This window comes from Desmodus rotundus, chromosome 6 (genome assembly GCF_022682495.2).
Source record: "Desmodus rotundus isolate HL8 chromosome 6, HLdesRot8A.1, whole genome shotgun sequence".
NCBI classification, from domain to species: Eukaryota; Metazoa; Chordata; class Mammalia; order Chiroptera; family Phyllostomidae; genus Desmodus; species Desmodus rotundus.
In genome coordinates, this window is record NC_071392.1 from 139,035,297 (window position 1) to 139,050,949 (window position 15,653).

Consider the following 15,653-nt stretch of genomic DNA (forward strand, 5'->3'; position numbering starts at 1 on the left):
CCCTGATGACTTTCACAGGTGATTCCATCCAGAGTCCCACCCTCTGCTTCCTCCTGCGTCTTTCCCGCCTGCCTCCGATTGTTGTGGGCATCCTCACCGGTATAGCTTTTTTAGCTTCTTTTAACCCTTTTCTTTCTACCAGTATAATCATGCAGAGAGTTTCCCCAACAGAAGCTATTTGGGGCATTTAGAGTGGTCCAAGGCTCAACGGTCTCCCCAAAGAGCTGCATTCATCAGCAGCCAGCTGGATTTATTATTTTAAAAGCACCCTAGACCAAAAGAACTAGTCAGTTAAGCTCCCTGTCGTTGGAAAATTCTGAGGCACATTTTCATGGCCTCCACTCTACGGAAAGACCCATGGATCTACGTGAGTGGAGGATGACAGAACCGTCTCTGAGGGTAGTTTTAAGTGAGGGATGATACTTACAGTTACCATCCACGTTGTCATTCACCATTACACCCAACAATTTTAATACACCCAACAACTCATGAGGTAGGTATCATTTCGACCCATTTTACAGATGAAGAATTTGAGGCTCATAAAGTCTGAGTATCTCATCCAAGGTCATACAGCTAGTAAGTGATGTAGCTGGGACTGAAAATCAGTGCCTGGCCTCTTAACCAAGCCATTATTGGGTTTACCTAATATTCACACTTTTCTTAGTTAACTACTATCTACCCGCCCTCCCTGCCCGCCCGCCGAAAATAAAACTTATGCTCCAGGAGGGCATGGTCCTTGTCCATCCCATTCACCACTATATCCCCAGTAGCTACCAAAGGCTTAGCACAAAGCAGATCTTCCGTAAATGATTGTTGAGTGAATGAATTAATAAGTGAACACCATGCTTTTATTTGACTATGACTGGAAAATTTCTGGACCCTGAAGCGTTAGGTGACAACTAAACATGTTCACTGAACAGTCTTATTAATTTTACATATTTATGTACAACTTACCTAAACTTTCTCCCAGAAAAAAAAATATATATATCTTTTCCCAAGCATTAGAACCTAGCAAGTTGCACTCAACAAGAGAATCAAATGAGGAACCCCAATCTGCAAATGTACAGGGTCTCTGAAGAAATCTTTTGGAGTGATTTAATATTTATTAATTACTTACTCTGTTCTCAAAGCTATTCTAGCCTCTGCCCTCTTCAGTAGCAAATAGTAGTCTGTGAATCACCTCGGATGCTTGTTTAAAATGCAGAGCAAGTAATCAGAAGCTGGGGAATCTGCATTTTTGAAGATATCTCAGGTGGTTGTTGCACAAACAAAACTTTGAGAACCACTGTGAGGAAGTTCAGGCTTATTCCCCCTCCACTGGAAACAAATCCTATTAAGCTGTCACGATGTATTTCAAATCCGATGACATTTCGATTTCTATGAAGAGTATTTAATCACAATAATATCTTGGGGTCACGGCCATGTGGGTTTTTGTTTTGTTTTGTTTTTTTAGCCTATGGAAGTCAGAAACTTTATATTTACCTAGAAGGTGTTCTTTCCAAGTTTAGGGTAGTTACCTACCCTTACCCTGTCGTCCTAGACTCTGGTTCACACTTAGTCACTCTCTCACAGGACCAAGCTAGAAATGAGAAGACCTGGTCCGGTTCTACCACGAGTCGCTGTGTGTCCTAGGCAGGCATCTCAGCCTCTGACCTACTGTTGCCTTGTCTGGGAGTCGGGGGTGTGAGTGTTCACAGCTTTTTGATTAGACACATGCTCTAACCAGAGTCACTCTATAGGGAGGGATCATGTGTCTTCTCAGGCCTGTTTTTCTGGACTCAAAAGTCATGCTTCTGTGATCATGAATTAGGTTCAGAGGACAAGGTAAGTAAGTAGTCAGGGGAATGTAAGGAACCCCACCCCACTGAATTAATCACAACCCCAAAAATCAGATCATAGGTTTCTATAATACACACCCAGGAGAACTAATTTCAAAAACAAAACACTTTGGACAAGAGCTAGTCGGCCATACAAAAACTGGGTGGACCTGTGAGACTGAGTCACGAGGCCACGTACCTGCTGTTTTCCTCAGATAGGGAAGTGTTTCCAGGCGGGGATTCCTTGACCTTCTGCTCTGAGGGCTGCACAAAATTAGATCTAGAAAAGACCTGGAGCGTTCTGTCAACAAATATTTATTGATACCTACCGTTCACCAGGCACTATTCTAGGTATTGGGGGCTCTCATAGTGAACCCTACTATGTGACAAGACCCATACTTCCCCACTTCGAGTGGGGGAGATAGATAATATACAATTGTAACAAATGAATCAGTGGTGAGGGGCACAAAGGGGAAGATAGGACCATAAGTTAGGAGGCTGGGAGAATCCCCCAGTGTCTCACCAGCTTGTCCAGCTGCCCCCTCCTATACACGAGGAAGACGAGCCAGAGACTGCAGTGACCTGGTCAAGACCAAGCTGGTTAGAAGCAGAGTTGGAAGTGAAAACGGTCTTCCTACAAAGCCAATCCTTTCCTCACAGCCTCTCCCAGTATTACTTTATCTCCCTGTCATCATCCAGCCCTTAAACCCTAAGACCAGGGGAGGGAAACTAGAGCTCAAGCACCCCCTCGTTGGCCCCACTGGACAAGGGTCCCCCCCCCACTCCGCCACCCGCCGCGTCACACCTTAGGACCCAGGGAGAAGTCAGGGTGGGGCGGGGCCTGGACACGCGCCGGCGCGTCCAGCAGGTGGCAGCAGGGAGCAGCCGCATCCGCACCCCTCGCACCCCCCCCACCACCCGCCCCGCGCTGCCACCTAGCGAGCCCGCATCATGGATGTCGAGCTCTCCTATTTCGCTTTGCTCGCCTTGGTATTCGAGACCTCAGACGAGCACCAGGATTCATGAACCGGTCTCAGGGGCCCAGGCAGGGGCCTCTGGCTCCCCACGCTGGCCGAGAGGTGGGTCCCAGGGCGGGTCACTGCTCTCCAAATCCAGGCGGGGACTCCCTGCCCAGAGCAGCCAGCACCCTGCGCGCTGCCCCCGCCCTGCCTCCCTGTGGTCCACACCCCCTTTGGGCTCCAGAGCCGCTGGGCTGGAGTAGCTGGGGGTGCGCGCGAGCAGGCGCTGCCAGCCCCGCTTCTGCCTCTGATTCAAGTCCGAGGGGAGCAAGACCCGGGCGCCCGGGTTCTCCCCGCCTCCTCCTCCTCCTTGCTCTCACCTGCGCTTATTAGTCCACTCGCCTTCAAGGCCAGTGGCTACAGCCCAGACTGAGAGGGGACCGCAGAGAGAGAGAGAGAGAGCACCTGAGGATACAGAGCTGGCGCTGGACTGCCTTTTCACCCCCCAGGTGATGAGTGAGGTCGGAAGATCGGAAGATTTTATAAGCAACCAGAGCCTCCGTATTGAATGAAAGACCCAGTGCAAAGGCATCACCATGAACACGAGCAGTAAGTGGGTCCTCCTCTCCTTTGCCATGGGAACAGGGTGGGGGCGGGAGGTGCAGGAGCCTGCTCCGGGGCTGCCTGGAAGGAGGAAGGAAACCTGGCATCTGGGTGGACACATGGCCCCCAGACTCCTGCTCGATCCTTTCTGTGCTCACCGGTAGAGAACTAGGGGTCTGGCTTTTCATAATAATTTTGCTAATGTTTTATCGGCAGCACCACTTGCCTCTGAAAGGAAAGGCTGCCTCCTTAGGCTGTCTCCTTCCAGCAATGCTTGGGAAGGCCTCAGAAGCAGTAGTGTGGCCATTGTCTGGCTGTGGAGGCTCTGATGAGACCTCTTTGCACACAGCTGGAAAGCCAAGGAGAGCTGGGCTTGTCCTGGAACTGGGAGGAGCAGGGAGACTGGCCCTTCGGTGGGTGGGTCTGGGGACTGTAATATATCCCTCTCCTGAGTGCCTGCAGCCCCATGGGCCTGAGCTAATTTAGCTACATAGCTATAGGCTGTTTAGCCATCCCCAGAAGGAGAGAAAAAGAGACAAATCCTTTGGCCAAGGTCTCTAACTACTGCTTTGCAGAGCCAGAACCAGACATTTTGCTACTGGGCTGGGCCCCAGCTGTGGAAAAACACAGTCAGAAATACAAGGAGGCCCCGTCCATGTCTTGTTGGTGTAGTCCCTTTAACCATGGGTACCTGCGGTGGCATCACCCTGAACGGGAAGTCTGGGTCAAGTGCCCCCTCCTGCTCCCTCATCAGCTGAGCTTGTCTGGGTCATTCAGCAGCAGGTGGGGCCACTGAACTGGGGGACCTCTAGGAACATCACTTCCTTGGGTCTATGACTTTCCTATCAGTCTCCTTTCTGGATCCCATATCCTCTGTAAAATGAGAGGGATCAATTAGAGACCCTTCTAATCTAAGAATCTACAAGTTTCTTCTGGGAAAAAAAAAGCTAAAGCTGAGCAGCAAGACCAGAAAAATCAGCACCTGCTGAGGCTGCGTCCAGGCCAAAACCCACTCTTTCCTCACCTTCCCTCCATTTCAAGGCAGGGAGGACAGGAGACAGAATGAAAGCCACTGACATGGCAATGAACTGTATTTATTCACTACGTAATTGTGTGACTTCTCTCGCTGCCTTCCTTTGTGCAGTACACAGCTCTGCTAAGCAAGCTGGACTCCCTTTGCCTCTTTTAGCCAAAGAATTTGCCTCTTGGTTTTGCCAGTCTGGCACAGTGCTTTGGCTTCACACCAGGCCCAGGCAAAGAGCAAAATTCTGCCAACCCGATTGCTTAGTGAGCCACATGTTTGCATCTGGTGCTTTCAGACAAATAAAGATGGGAGCAGCCTGTCACTTCTCACTATCTCCAGCAAAAACTGTATTTATTGGAGTCCTTTCTCACTAAATGACAGAAGAGAAGGGCAGTTTATCTTTTTTTTTCATGGAGCTAAGAAATAAAGTAACAAGCCACTGCCCTGCGCTTTTCTCTCTCTAGACTGGTAAGGAATTCTCATTCTGTTAGCAACACTGGGTATAAAAACAAAATAGAGATTTTTACCTTTTTTAAAAAAGAAAGAACAACCAATAGAATTGAATACTACAGAAGTTGAGCACTGACAAAAATGCACTGACAAAAGCTGAGGCGTTCCAGCCTCATGTACTTTTTCTAAGTAGGGGGGAATGTGTTTATTTTCCAGGAATGGTGGGAAATAAGTAGAATAGAATGGGGGTCCCTGCGGTCCCCATTAGAGGAAGTGCTGCCTGGGGCAACATCGGAGAGGCTCTCTCGGGGCACAGGGGCGGGGCTCCATCATCACTGAGGCTCCTCCTGACCCTGAGTTCCTGCAGACAGACAGTGTGGAAATCAAACCTCACTGCAGTGAAGGTGTGACAGGTCGGAAGGGCGTGGGAACAGGGTGTTGGCAGGACATCTCTGAGGTGACCTGATCTAAGCAAAACTGCTCTCCCCTTTGGGATGTGAATTTCTTAACTTAATCCTCATGCCTGAAATTGAGCCTAAGAGAAACTCTTATTAGTTTTTCTTTTACTTTCCTTGACTGAGTCCTCACTCTCCACCAGCCACTGTGCTAAGCCTTCCACCTGCACGATCACCCCAAACTCTCACACCCAACCTGTGAGACTGGCATTAGTACTCCAGTTTTAGAAGCAAAATTGTCTAGAGGTTTACAATAACTTCTTCAAGTCATGGAATTAATATTTGGATTATGAAAGATTCTTGGATGCATGACTTTTTGACAGTGCATACCATTCCTAGTCCATGGTTCAAATGTCACCTTTGAAGTGGGGGCAAAGAATGAGCTTATTATTGAGTTCCTAATCATTTCCTCTGGAGAAGAGGAGCGAGCGGCTGAAGTCTTGAGACAGCATGTAAGAGTAGACAGAGCTTGGTCCCTGGAATCAGGTGGTCCTGGGTTCTAGTTCTACTTTTCTCATTTATTAGCTGTGTGGTCTTCAGCACAGTTGTCCCATCTGCAAAATGGGAATGACGGGACCTCCCTCAGTGTGGGATGGAGATGCATGTGATAGCGCTGTGTAAAATTCGGAATGTGGCACCTTGGGTATAGCTGGCAGTCGTGTCGCCGATGGCAGTCAGAGTGTCATCTTCACTGCAGTTATTGTTTGGCTGTTGACTTTACGGCACCAGCATTTTTGGCTCATTGGAATCCTTTCCTCTGAAATCTAGCTGAGTTCCAGGACACCACAGAGCAGGAATTTGGGAGAAAGGGGTAATTTTGGAGATGACGGAATGGGCTGGTGGTTCAGACTTGGCGGAATGTAACAGGTGGTGTTTGGCCTTCAGAGCCAATAAGGGAGGGGAAGGAGGGCTCCTTGTGGGAAGAACAAGACACCAGAGGCATGAGCAGGATGCCCAGGGCTCAGGAACCCCAGGCTAACGCTGAGACCGCATTCTCCCATGGGCAAAGAGCTTCAGGGAATGGAAGGGAAAAGAGCAACCGTTTCTACCTTGGCCTCTGTTGGGAGGGTCTACTGTCCAGCTTTTCCTCCCCTGGCCTGTGCCCGACTTAACTCCAAGGATCTGGCATTTGTCTCCTGGCCTATTGAGGCAGCCTGCTAACTGGTTACCCATCATCCCACTCCAGCACCCTCCCTTCTCCCCATCCACCCTCTGCATCACACTCTGCTTAACATGTGGACCCCATTGCTCCTAACATGTGAAAGGAAACCCCTCAATGAGACCTGCAGGGCCCCAAGTGGTGTGGCCTGGCCTGACCTTGCTCACAGCTGCATCTCATCCACACCGCACCATTCTCCACGTGCCCATCCCATTTGCCTCTTTCCATTCCCTCTAAGCACCTGCTCCTGCCAACTTGGCATGTGCTGTTCCTTCCTCCTGGAAAGTCCTCCCCCTCCAGCACCTGCCCCTCTGCCCACTCCCACCTCCTGCACCCAGGCTCGCCTCCTGTCCCGCCAGAGCAGCAGATGCCTCTCAGTTCACCAGCCCAGCAAACATGCCCCCAATATATGCTCTCCATGCACCTTGACCCTGTTCCTTCAGAGCCTCGTCCTTGTCATCACACACTCATCCATGTGACCACAGGCCATTTTCCTGAACCCACGTAGCAAGGAAGTAGCTGCCACCAGATCCCTTGCTCTCACACAATCCTCAGAGCCATGGGGGCACCACCACCTGAAGTGCGTGTTTTCAGGCATCAATACCTTTTTGGTTACTTTCTATGCCTCCCGTTCCCGTGTTGGCCCCAGGATTTACCAAGCCTCCAGGTCCAAAACCAGGGGAGACTGTTGACCCACAGTGCCAGAGGCCCTGAGCACCAGAGTCAATTCTGTGTCCATTAAACTGCTGTGTTCCTTACTTGGGTTGGAACTCCCAGAGCTCTGAAGGCTATGGCTTTTCTTGGTACAAGACCCAGTGCTGGCTTATTCTTGGGGTTGAAGCATCATGTATACCATGTACGATGATGCCTACAGCCATCCTCCCTCATTTCATCAGCTTCTTCCTGCCCTCAGGCCCCTTCCCGGGTCTCTACCATGGACAGGTATGCCAACAAGTTTTGTTAGAGAGAGTATCCAGGGGTCATACAACCCCCGCAAAAATGTCATGGAATAAGCAACACCATACTGAGCCAGTAAAAACCTGAGCTTTGGGGTATGGATTCCTGAGTTCAAATGCAAGACCTGCGGTATACTCTGTCTGTGACCTTGGACAGGGTAGTTCATGTCTCTGAGCCTGGATTTTATCATATATAAAATGTGAGCAGTAATGCCAATGTATGAGTTGTTGTGAGGATTAAGTGAAATAACATGAGAGACTCACTAGCATCAGATCTCAGGAAATGGAATTGAGCCCGAGGTGGAGCTGGTCACTGAGTAGAGCAAAGTTCTGCAGTGACGGTATCATAAGAGCCAAACCCTCTGGTTGAAAATTAGCCTGTTTTGCTGGAACTGTAGCCAGCACCAGGTTCTGTACATAGGAAAGTTTCGGGAAGACTATTAACTGGTGTTGTATCTGTCATGGGTTGAAAGGGTAATACAGGAAGGTAGGATCCTAGGATACACAACTACCTTAGTTGAGAAAAAGTCTGAGGGCCAGGATTTTGATGGTTTTAAGAGCAGAAATAAGGGGGAAGATCCTATGGAAAATAAAGCCCAATAGCCTAGCACCTGACTGAGTTATAGGGTGAAGGAGAAGAGGAGTCTCTCAGTTAGGGTCCTGGCAGGGAACAAATGGGCAATTTGAGGGGAGCTCAATAGAAGGAGTCTTTGCAAGTGTTTGAGAAGGGTGTAGAGAAGCAAACATGGAGAAACAAGGATGGTCCAATGCTAGGAGGCCAGTATAGCAGCCCATTCATACCACAACTATACCCCAGACTGATAGGGTAAAGCAAAAAACCCAAAAAACTCCAGAGACCCAACAAGCTGTAGTACAAGGACTGCCTGATAGGGGCTGTGGCCCCTGGCCCCAGAAAGGCAACCAGCCCATGGCAACCCCAAGAAAGGAGGCAGGGGAATCAATACCCTGACCTCTTAGATCTCATACAGTGCTCCCATTGGCTCAATCCAACCAAGAGCCAGAGAGCAAGGAAGGCAGTTGGTGGGTCCATCGTGGTCAGCCTCCTAGGGGACCCTGCAGGGCAGGGAAGGGAGCAGAGTGAGTCTGGAGAGGTAGGGAGTTAAGAACTGAAGATACGCAGCAGCTCAAGGAGCACAGTGACCTTCCTCTGCTAATGTCATTGCCAGGTGGGGACTCTTGAGGAAAGGTGCCATTACACAAGCACAGGACAATGCCCTCTAAAGAAATTCTAAATTTGCAAAACTGATAAAATAGAGATAATCGTATACTTTATAAGGACAGAGGTTTGTTTAAAAAAAAAACAAACAGTGCTTCCCAGATGAAGCAGTTGTTGACTAATGATTACTTGAGGCTAAAGGAGGGTTAGAGGAATCATGTAAGGAACAATTGAAAAACCATGTAACAGTATGATGAATAACACAGCTCTGCAAATCACAATGTGATTTCAAGAGTGCTCCTGTCGAATAGAGGAAGTGATATCAATTCTGAACTCCAACTTTCCTGTCTGGCCAAAGCTTTATCACGCTCAGATAACATCTGCTGTGGTGAACGGCCAGCACCTGGCTGATATCCAACATTAGCCAGATATCATTGTAAAAGAACAGAAAACAACCAGAAGTATGTGAGCACCTTTGCCAATTAAATTGTTCTCCTGTAGTTCTTAAGGGCACAGAGTGGGACTAAGTAGCTGGATTCAAATTCCAGCTCTGCCCTTTACTTGCTGTGTGTCCTTGGGCAAGTCACCTACTTTCTCTGTCTGTACCTCAGCTCCCCAGCTCTAATAATAACCACAGGGGGTAAAATAAAAGTGGTTCTCTCATAGAGTTGTTACAGAGAATAAGTTAATAGTTGTGAATTGCTAAACAGTGTCTGGTATATAGCAAGTGTCTATAAAATGAAAGAAATAGTGTGTATTAGTTTGCTAGAGCTGTCATAACAAAGTACCACAAACCGGGTAGCTTAAATAGCAGAAATGTATTATCTCACAGTTCTGAAAGCTAAAAGTCCAAAATCCAGGTTTCAGTAGGATCAGTCCCCTCTGAGGGCCATGAGGAAACATCTGTTCCAGGCTTTTCTCCTTGGTCCATAGGAGACTCAGTTGACCCCAGAGTGCCAGAGGTCCTGAGCACCAAAGTCAGTTTTGTGTCCCATAAATGCTGGGCTCCTCACTTGGGTCGGAACTCCCAGAGCTCTGGAAAGCTATGGCTTTCCTAGGCACAAAACCCAGTGCTGGCTCATCCTCAAGGTTGGGGACATCACACACACCACACATAGTGCTGCCAAGATCCATCCTCCCTCGTTCCATCAGCTCCCTCTGGCCCTCGGGCCCCTTCCTCAGTCTTGTCCCTTTGTTTCGTCACACTGTCTTCCCTCTAAGGGTGTATCTATGTCCATATTACCCCTTTTGACTAGGATACCAGTGGTACTGGAGTAGAGCCCACCCTAATGACCTCGTTTTAACTCGCTTACCTCTGTAAAGACCCAATTTCCAAATGAGGTCACACTCTACAGCACCTAGGGTCAGGACTCCAATGTGTAAATTTGGGGGAACACAGTTCAATCCACAACATAGCATTTCTTAAGTGACCCCAGGAGAAGTCTTCCCCCAGGAGAAGACTTTGCTGTGGATTGGTTTCCCCTGAATTTCAGCCATTCCCCAGGGCTAGTGTAGGGTGCTGATAGTTGATTATTAAACACACAAGTCACAAAGGTTATCTGCCTAGTTTTGATGTTTAAACCCTAATTTCACCACCTCTGAGAACCTGAAGGGAAGAGTTCACATGTAGGAGGTCCCCAGAAGGGAGGAGTGCAGTGGCTTAGTAGTCCACACTCCCCACTGGACCCCCCATTCAGGTCATTATACACAACTATCACTTTTCAATAGTGTAACAGAATTTACAGTCATGGTATTGTTTTTTCAATCTGCCCAGTCCCTGGGAATGTCCAACATGGGGAGTAAGAATTGGATTGCTCATGTATTCCCTCAACAAGTATTTTCTGCCCCCAAACTCCACCCCGGACCTGACGCTGGGCACACAGCAGTGAATGTAGCAGACATAGCTCTTGCCTTCATGGATCAAATAGGCCAGCTGGTGAAGAGCATGACAGGACATATTTTATTTGCCCTACAGCGGGTTTTCAATGAATTTGAATCATTTGCCAACAATGGGATATCGGGAAACCAAAATTAGGATTTACAGCTTCTGTTAAAGAAACAGCCAGAGGATCTCGCATCCCAGGCCCTATTCTGCTGTGTGACAGCAGTCAGCAGGATTGCCTGTTCTCATTGGGGCCTGTACTGGCCTCTAGTGTGCCCTAGTTGCCACCGCTTCCCATTAAGTTGCACAAGAACAGCTTTATATTTGTATGTTACCTTGCTACTGTAAGCATTTGAATTTTTAAACCCCTGTGTAATAGATCCATATAACGTCCAACGTGGAGAAGTGATTCTTCACACAGAGAAGTGGAAACTGCAGCATATTTGTTAATTACTATGAAAGAAAGTCCTGCCTGGAGTTAGCAATTGATTAACACGGCCATGTTATTAAAGTCCTCTTGAAGCGCGCAAAGCCTTACTGCATGTCCGCATTTCCCCAGCTGAGCTATTCCCAGAAGGGAGATATCATATCCTGTTGGATACAGTTGGGCAAACAATGTCCCACCCCATCTCCTAGAGGTCAGTTTTGTTTCCAGGGGAAGCTAGTGGGGGAGGGGGGATAGGCACAGACCAAAGGAAGGAAATTCTGGATAACTGGTTCTAGCTCTAGGCTCCTTTTCCAGGCCAAAGGAAGGTACCGTGGGAGGCTGAACTGTTCCAGAGATTGTTCTGGTATAAGACAGCCTGGTTCAGTTGAGGACATCTAGTCAGCAGCACGAGCTCCATGACAGTGAAGTCAGTTTCTATACCCGCCCAGCTAAGGAGTGGTTACTGAAAAACCACGAATTGACCTCATACGGTTTCTCAAAACCTCTTCTCTGTCAATATGGCGCTCTGTTGAGAAAGAGAGGTGAGAAGGTGGGTAATGCCAACATCATTATTTCAGTGGAGGGCAGATTTTCTTCACTCCTCCGGATGAAATCAGAGTGGCAAATGTCCACAGAAAGCCAAGCACAGTGTCTGGCACATAGTAGGTGTTCAAAAGATGTTTTACAAGTTAATTTATTAATGAAAAGCTCTCTCTCTTTTCCTTTACAATACAGACCTCCCTACTAAGCTCTAGGTTTGTTTTCTGGACCATCTGCTAAGTCTCCCACCTGGATATTCCAAGGCATTTCACCCTAAATTGTAATAAACTTAAATAAACCTATAATTTAATAAACTCAATCTCTTTAAAAAGAATAAAGGGTAAAAAAACTGCTTCAACTTGCTGGTTCCACTTGATTGCTAGAACCTCCATCTACCCAGTCACCTAAGTTAGTAATTAGAAAATAATCCTTGTCTACATTTCCTTTCCTTCACTCTCCCATGTTCAGTATGTGTCCACACCTGGTCATACCTCTCAGACATTACCTGAACTCTTCCCCTTCTCAACTGCCATGACTTCCCAGTGTCTGTGACAACAGGTGTGGCAGCCACTGGAGTAAAAGTGTGGGTGGGTTGATCTCAAGTTCAGTAGGAAGGAACAGAGCCGTGTGGGCTGCTGTACAATGTGATTCCAGCTACATGGATGGGAAGAGGCTGTAGAACTTCTCCACAGAACCCTGATTAGGGTGCATCTGAAGCATTGTGTTCAGAGCGGGCAGTGATCAAGTGGAGCATGACCAGGAAAGAGCGGCCAGGATGGTGGAAGGACTTGAACATGGCAGGCATAGGGCATTGTAGGAGCAGCAGGGAGATTCCAGAGTCAGCCCCTCACATTGGTTTTGTGTTTGCCTGAGAGTATGGGTGATCCTGTGACAATTTTACACAATGCTATTGGACTGAGTCCTGCCACCCAGAAGTCTCCAGCCTCCTTTGTAAGTGTATCACCAGGCAGACAAGGGGTCCAGACAGGGTGCACTTGGCTGCCCTGTTGCTTCCAGTGCTGTGGTTACTGCTGTGTGCTTCTGCAACCGCCCTACTCCCTCTCCTGGCAGAATTCCACACGCTACTGCCTGTATCATTTCCAAAGCTTCTTCCTCACATCTGCTTAATTTTGTGCAAAGCACAGGTCTTTCTTCATGGGCTGTTATCTCTTGCCCTCACCAGCACCAGCAGGGCCAATGAAACAACTGCGTTGCAATAGTCAAATGACACAGTTGATCTATTTTAAGCACCTGAAGCACCCTCCACCGAGTGCCAGTCCTCCCCCAGCAGGCTACTCGTAGCATGCAGGAGCAGGGAGCAGGGGCAGCCAGAGGCTTGCGCCTACACTTTGAAACATGGGGAAACGGCCCAGACCCTGCCTGTCCAAGGACGATCTAAGGCAACCATAAAAGTAGATATTTTCACAGTCGGCATGTGTTGTTCTGGAAGGAGAATTGCCTGTGATGCCAGAATTATATGGCACAAGAACCTCAAGTGGCCATAAGTCCCCCTTTCAAAGGCAGAGACAGAGCCTGGGCCCATTATGTGTAGGGAGAAGGGACATGGGAGGGAGCATTTTAGGAACAAAGAGAGGCCCAACCCACATCCGGGATGCCTTAGCCTCAGATCAATTTTTTCTCCTCCTCCTAATCAGGAGACATTCTTTTCCAGCTATAACCTGTCTGAGTGTAAATGTTTGACATATTTTTTAAATGCTTCCAACAGTCCTACCTAGGCATTGCCCGCATTCCATATCTAAGGAAGGTCCCTATATATGTTGTTTTGCACCATCCTTTAAAGAACCTTCCACAGTCAGGAACTGTTTTATCCAGTAGCTTGTTTTATTCATTTCTGTCTATTATCCTCATTTGACAATAAGCCACATAATGACTCTGTGACAGGCCTGTCGTTTTTGTTCATAGTTGAGTCCTCCAAATGCATTACAGCGCTTGATGCAGTGATGATTGCTAATAAGAGTTTATGTTTGTTGAGCATTTACTGGGTATCCGGCACCTTGCTAATCTCTTCACAGACATAAACTCACTTAACCCTCACGAAAGTCCTAGGGGGTGGACACTAATATTATCCTCATTTTACAAAAGAAGAAACTGAGGCTCAGAGAAGAGGTCATTGGCCCCAAATCTCACATTTAATAGGTAATGAAGCCTTAAATGAATATATGACTAGATGAATTTAATGAGGAATATTTATATCCCCATTTTGCATAAAAGGGAAATGAGATTCAAAGGTGAAGTCACCTGGCCCTGGTCACATGAGCTAGGAAGTAGTAGGGCAGGTGACTGCAACCGTGATGATCTGACTCTGAAGCCTCCTTTCACCCTGTCCTGCTTCCTCCTTTTCACTGTCTTTCCCCATTTTACTGTGATGTGAGGTGGCTGTTGGATGTCCCGGCACTGCTCACCCATTCACTGGGGCAATGACACAAATCCCTGCCCCATGTATGGTGATGTGGTAGGCACTGTAGGACAGGAAATGCCCAGGACAGGGGGTGTGACCTCAGACTACCTCTTTCCAGTGTCCCAGAGGGACAGAGGGAACCATCATGGGTGTTGTGACGGGAGAGTGAAGAGGAAGACAGGCCAAATTCCTCTGGGAAGCCTGGGGGATGCTGCATGGAGAAGACCTTGGGAAGTGAATAAACTCCGGGTAGGTGGAGTAGAAGGGCAGGAAGGGGCGTTCCAGATGGGCTTACTCACTCCTTCTCCCAACATGCATTCCACAACCCCTTTGTTGCACAACTTCTATATCCTGGGCTCTTGGCTCGGGTGGAGGGCGAAATAAACAGATACAGAGTGTTTGGGGAAATGTCAGGAAGTCCAGCTTGCCTGCATTCTATGGGGTATGAGTAGGTGGAAAGTGAGGAAATAAGGCTGGGGAGTTGGGGAGGATCAGATCGTTGAGAGTTTTAAATGCCAGGCTAGAGAGTATTTGTTACAGTCTATGGCCAATGAGGAGCCATGAGAGGTTTTGAGCTGAGCAGTGACCCGACCAGAGCTGTGCATTATTTAGGACCATCTCCCCGGCAACACATACCTGATGGATGAGAGAGCCCAGAGGCAGAGAGAGGCAGGCTAAATGCAGTAGCGCAGGTGTGAGTGGACAAGGGGAAGGTGTGGCCTGCAGAGAGGATGGCAGTGGTTCCGTAGCCCACTGTGCGTTAATGTCGGCCTGACCACGCATGCCCCCAGGTGGGCCCGTTATCTGGTTCTGATTTCTGGGACCGTGCGAACTGATACTTTGAAAACTAGGTTACTGACCAAATCAAGATGCCTACATAGTGTGTTTGATAAGCCCTAGAGCTGTGGAGTCAGACTGCCTGGGTTCAAATTCCAGCTCGGCCACTTACTAGTTTTGCAGTCTTCAGAGACTCGCTGTACCCCCAGAGCTTCAGTTTCTTCTCAAGGTGGGAATGTTAAGGGGTCCCTGAGTGAGGGGCGGCACATAAAATGCTTAGCTCAGTACTTGGCACGTAGGAAACAGTAATGATTAATGGTGGTTAAGTAATGAAATACATTTGTGTTGGGAAAACCTCTTTTAAGTATACAAATTAATCAACACGTGATACTCTTAGGATACAGTCACTTCTTGATCATTCCAATGGGAGAGGAGATAGATGTATGTATTAAGAAGTACTTACTATACATCAGACTATATTCTAAACTTCCCATGAATTGTCTCTTTTGGTCCTAGGCATGAGTAAGAGGTGAAGTTAATGTTGTAGAGGACGTTCTTAATTGAGTAGGAAGCATGTTATACTAGACCAGAGTTGACATGCTTTTGCAGTAAAGGGCCAGGTAGTAAATATTTTGAGCTTTGTAGGCCATACAGTCTCCACTGAATGAAAGAATCCCTAGACAGCGTGTCCTCAAATGGAGGAAGCTGCAGTCTAACCAGAATTTACTTACAAAAATAAAGATGGAGAGTGATTTGGCCCATGAGCCCAGATTTGCTGAGCCCTATGCTAAATGACCTCTAAGATCTCTTGCAACTTTAAGACGTTCCAGTTCAAAATGATGATACAGAAATGCCTAATTCTTATTTACTTCATCTTTGTAACTACAAGGGAAGTCTACATCAAATATAATAGAGCAGGCGCACTGGAAATACAGACACAGAAAGGGTTGTACAGAGCTGTCTCCGTTTCTGTGTTTGCTGCCCTTGTGTTTAGCACAGCCGTAATTC

General features: G+C 47.8%; 1 protein-coding gene across 9 annotated transcripts in view; it reads left to right on the plus strand.

Moving 5' to 3' along the window:
- Positions 1-2,740: 2,740 nt before the first annotated feature.
- The window catches only part of ABLIM3 (actin binding LIM protein family member 3), a 101,863-nt gene continuing 88,950 nt past the window's right edge, over positions 2,741-15,653 (plus strand). For 5 of the 9 annotated variants that reach the window (XM_045185047.2, XM_053926561.1, XM_053926563.1 and 2 more), the window contains exon 1: positions 2,903-3,385. In XM_045185047.2, the coding sequence (XP_045040982.1) occupies positions 3,373-3,385 (13 nt within the window). In that variant the 5' untranslated portion in view covers positions 2,903-3,372. The other 4 variants (XM_053926562.1, XM_053926566.2, XM_053926567.2 and 1 more) reach the window with 4 other exon arrangements.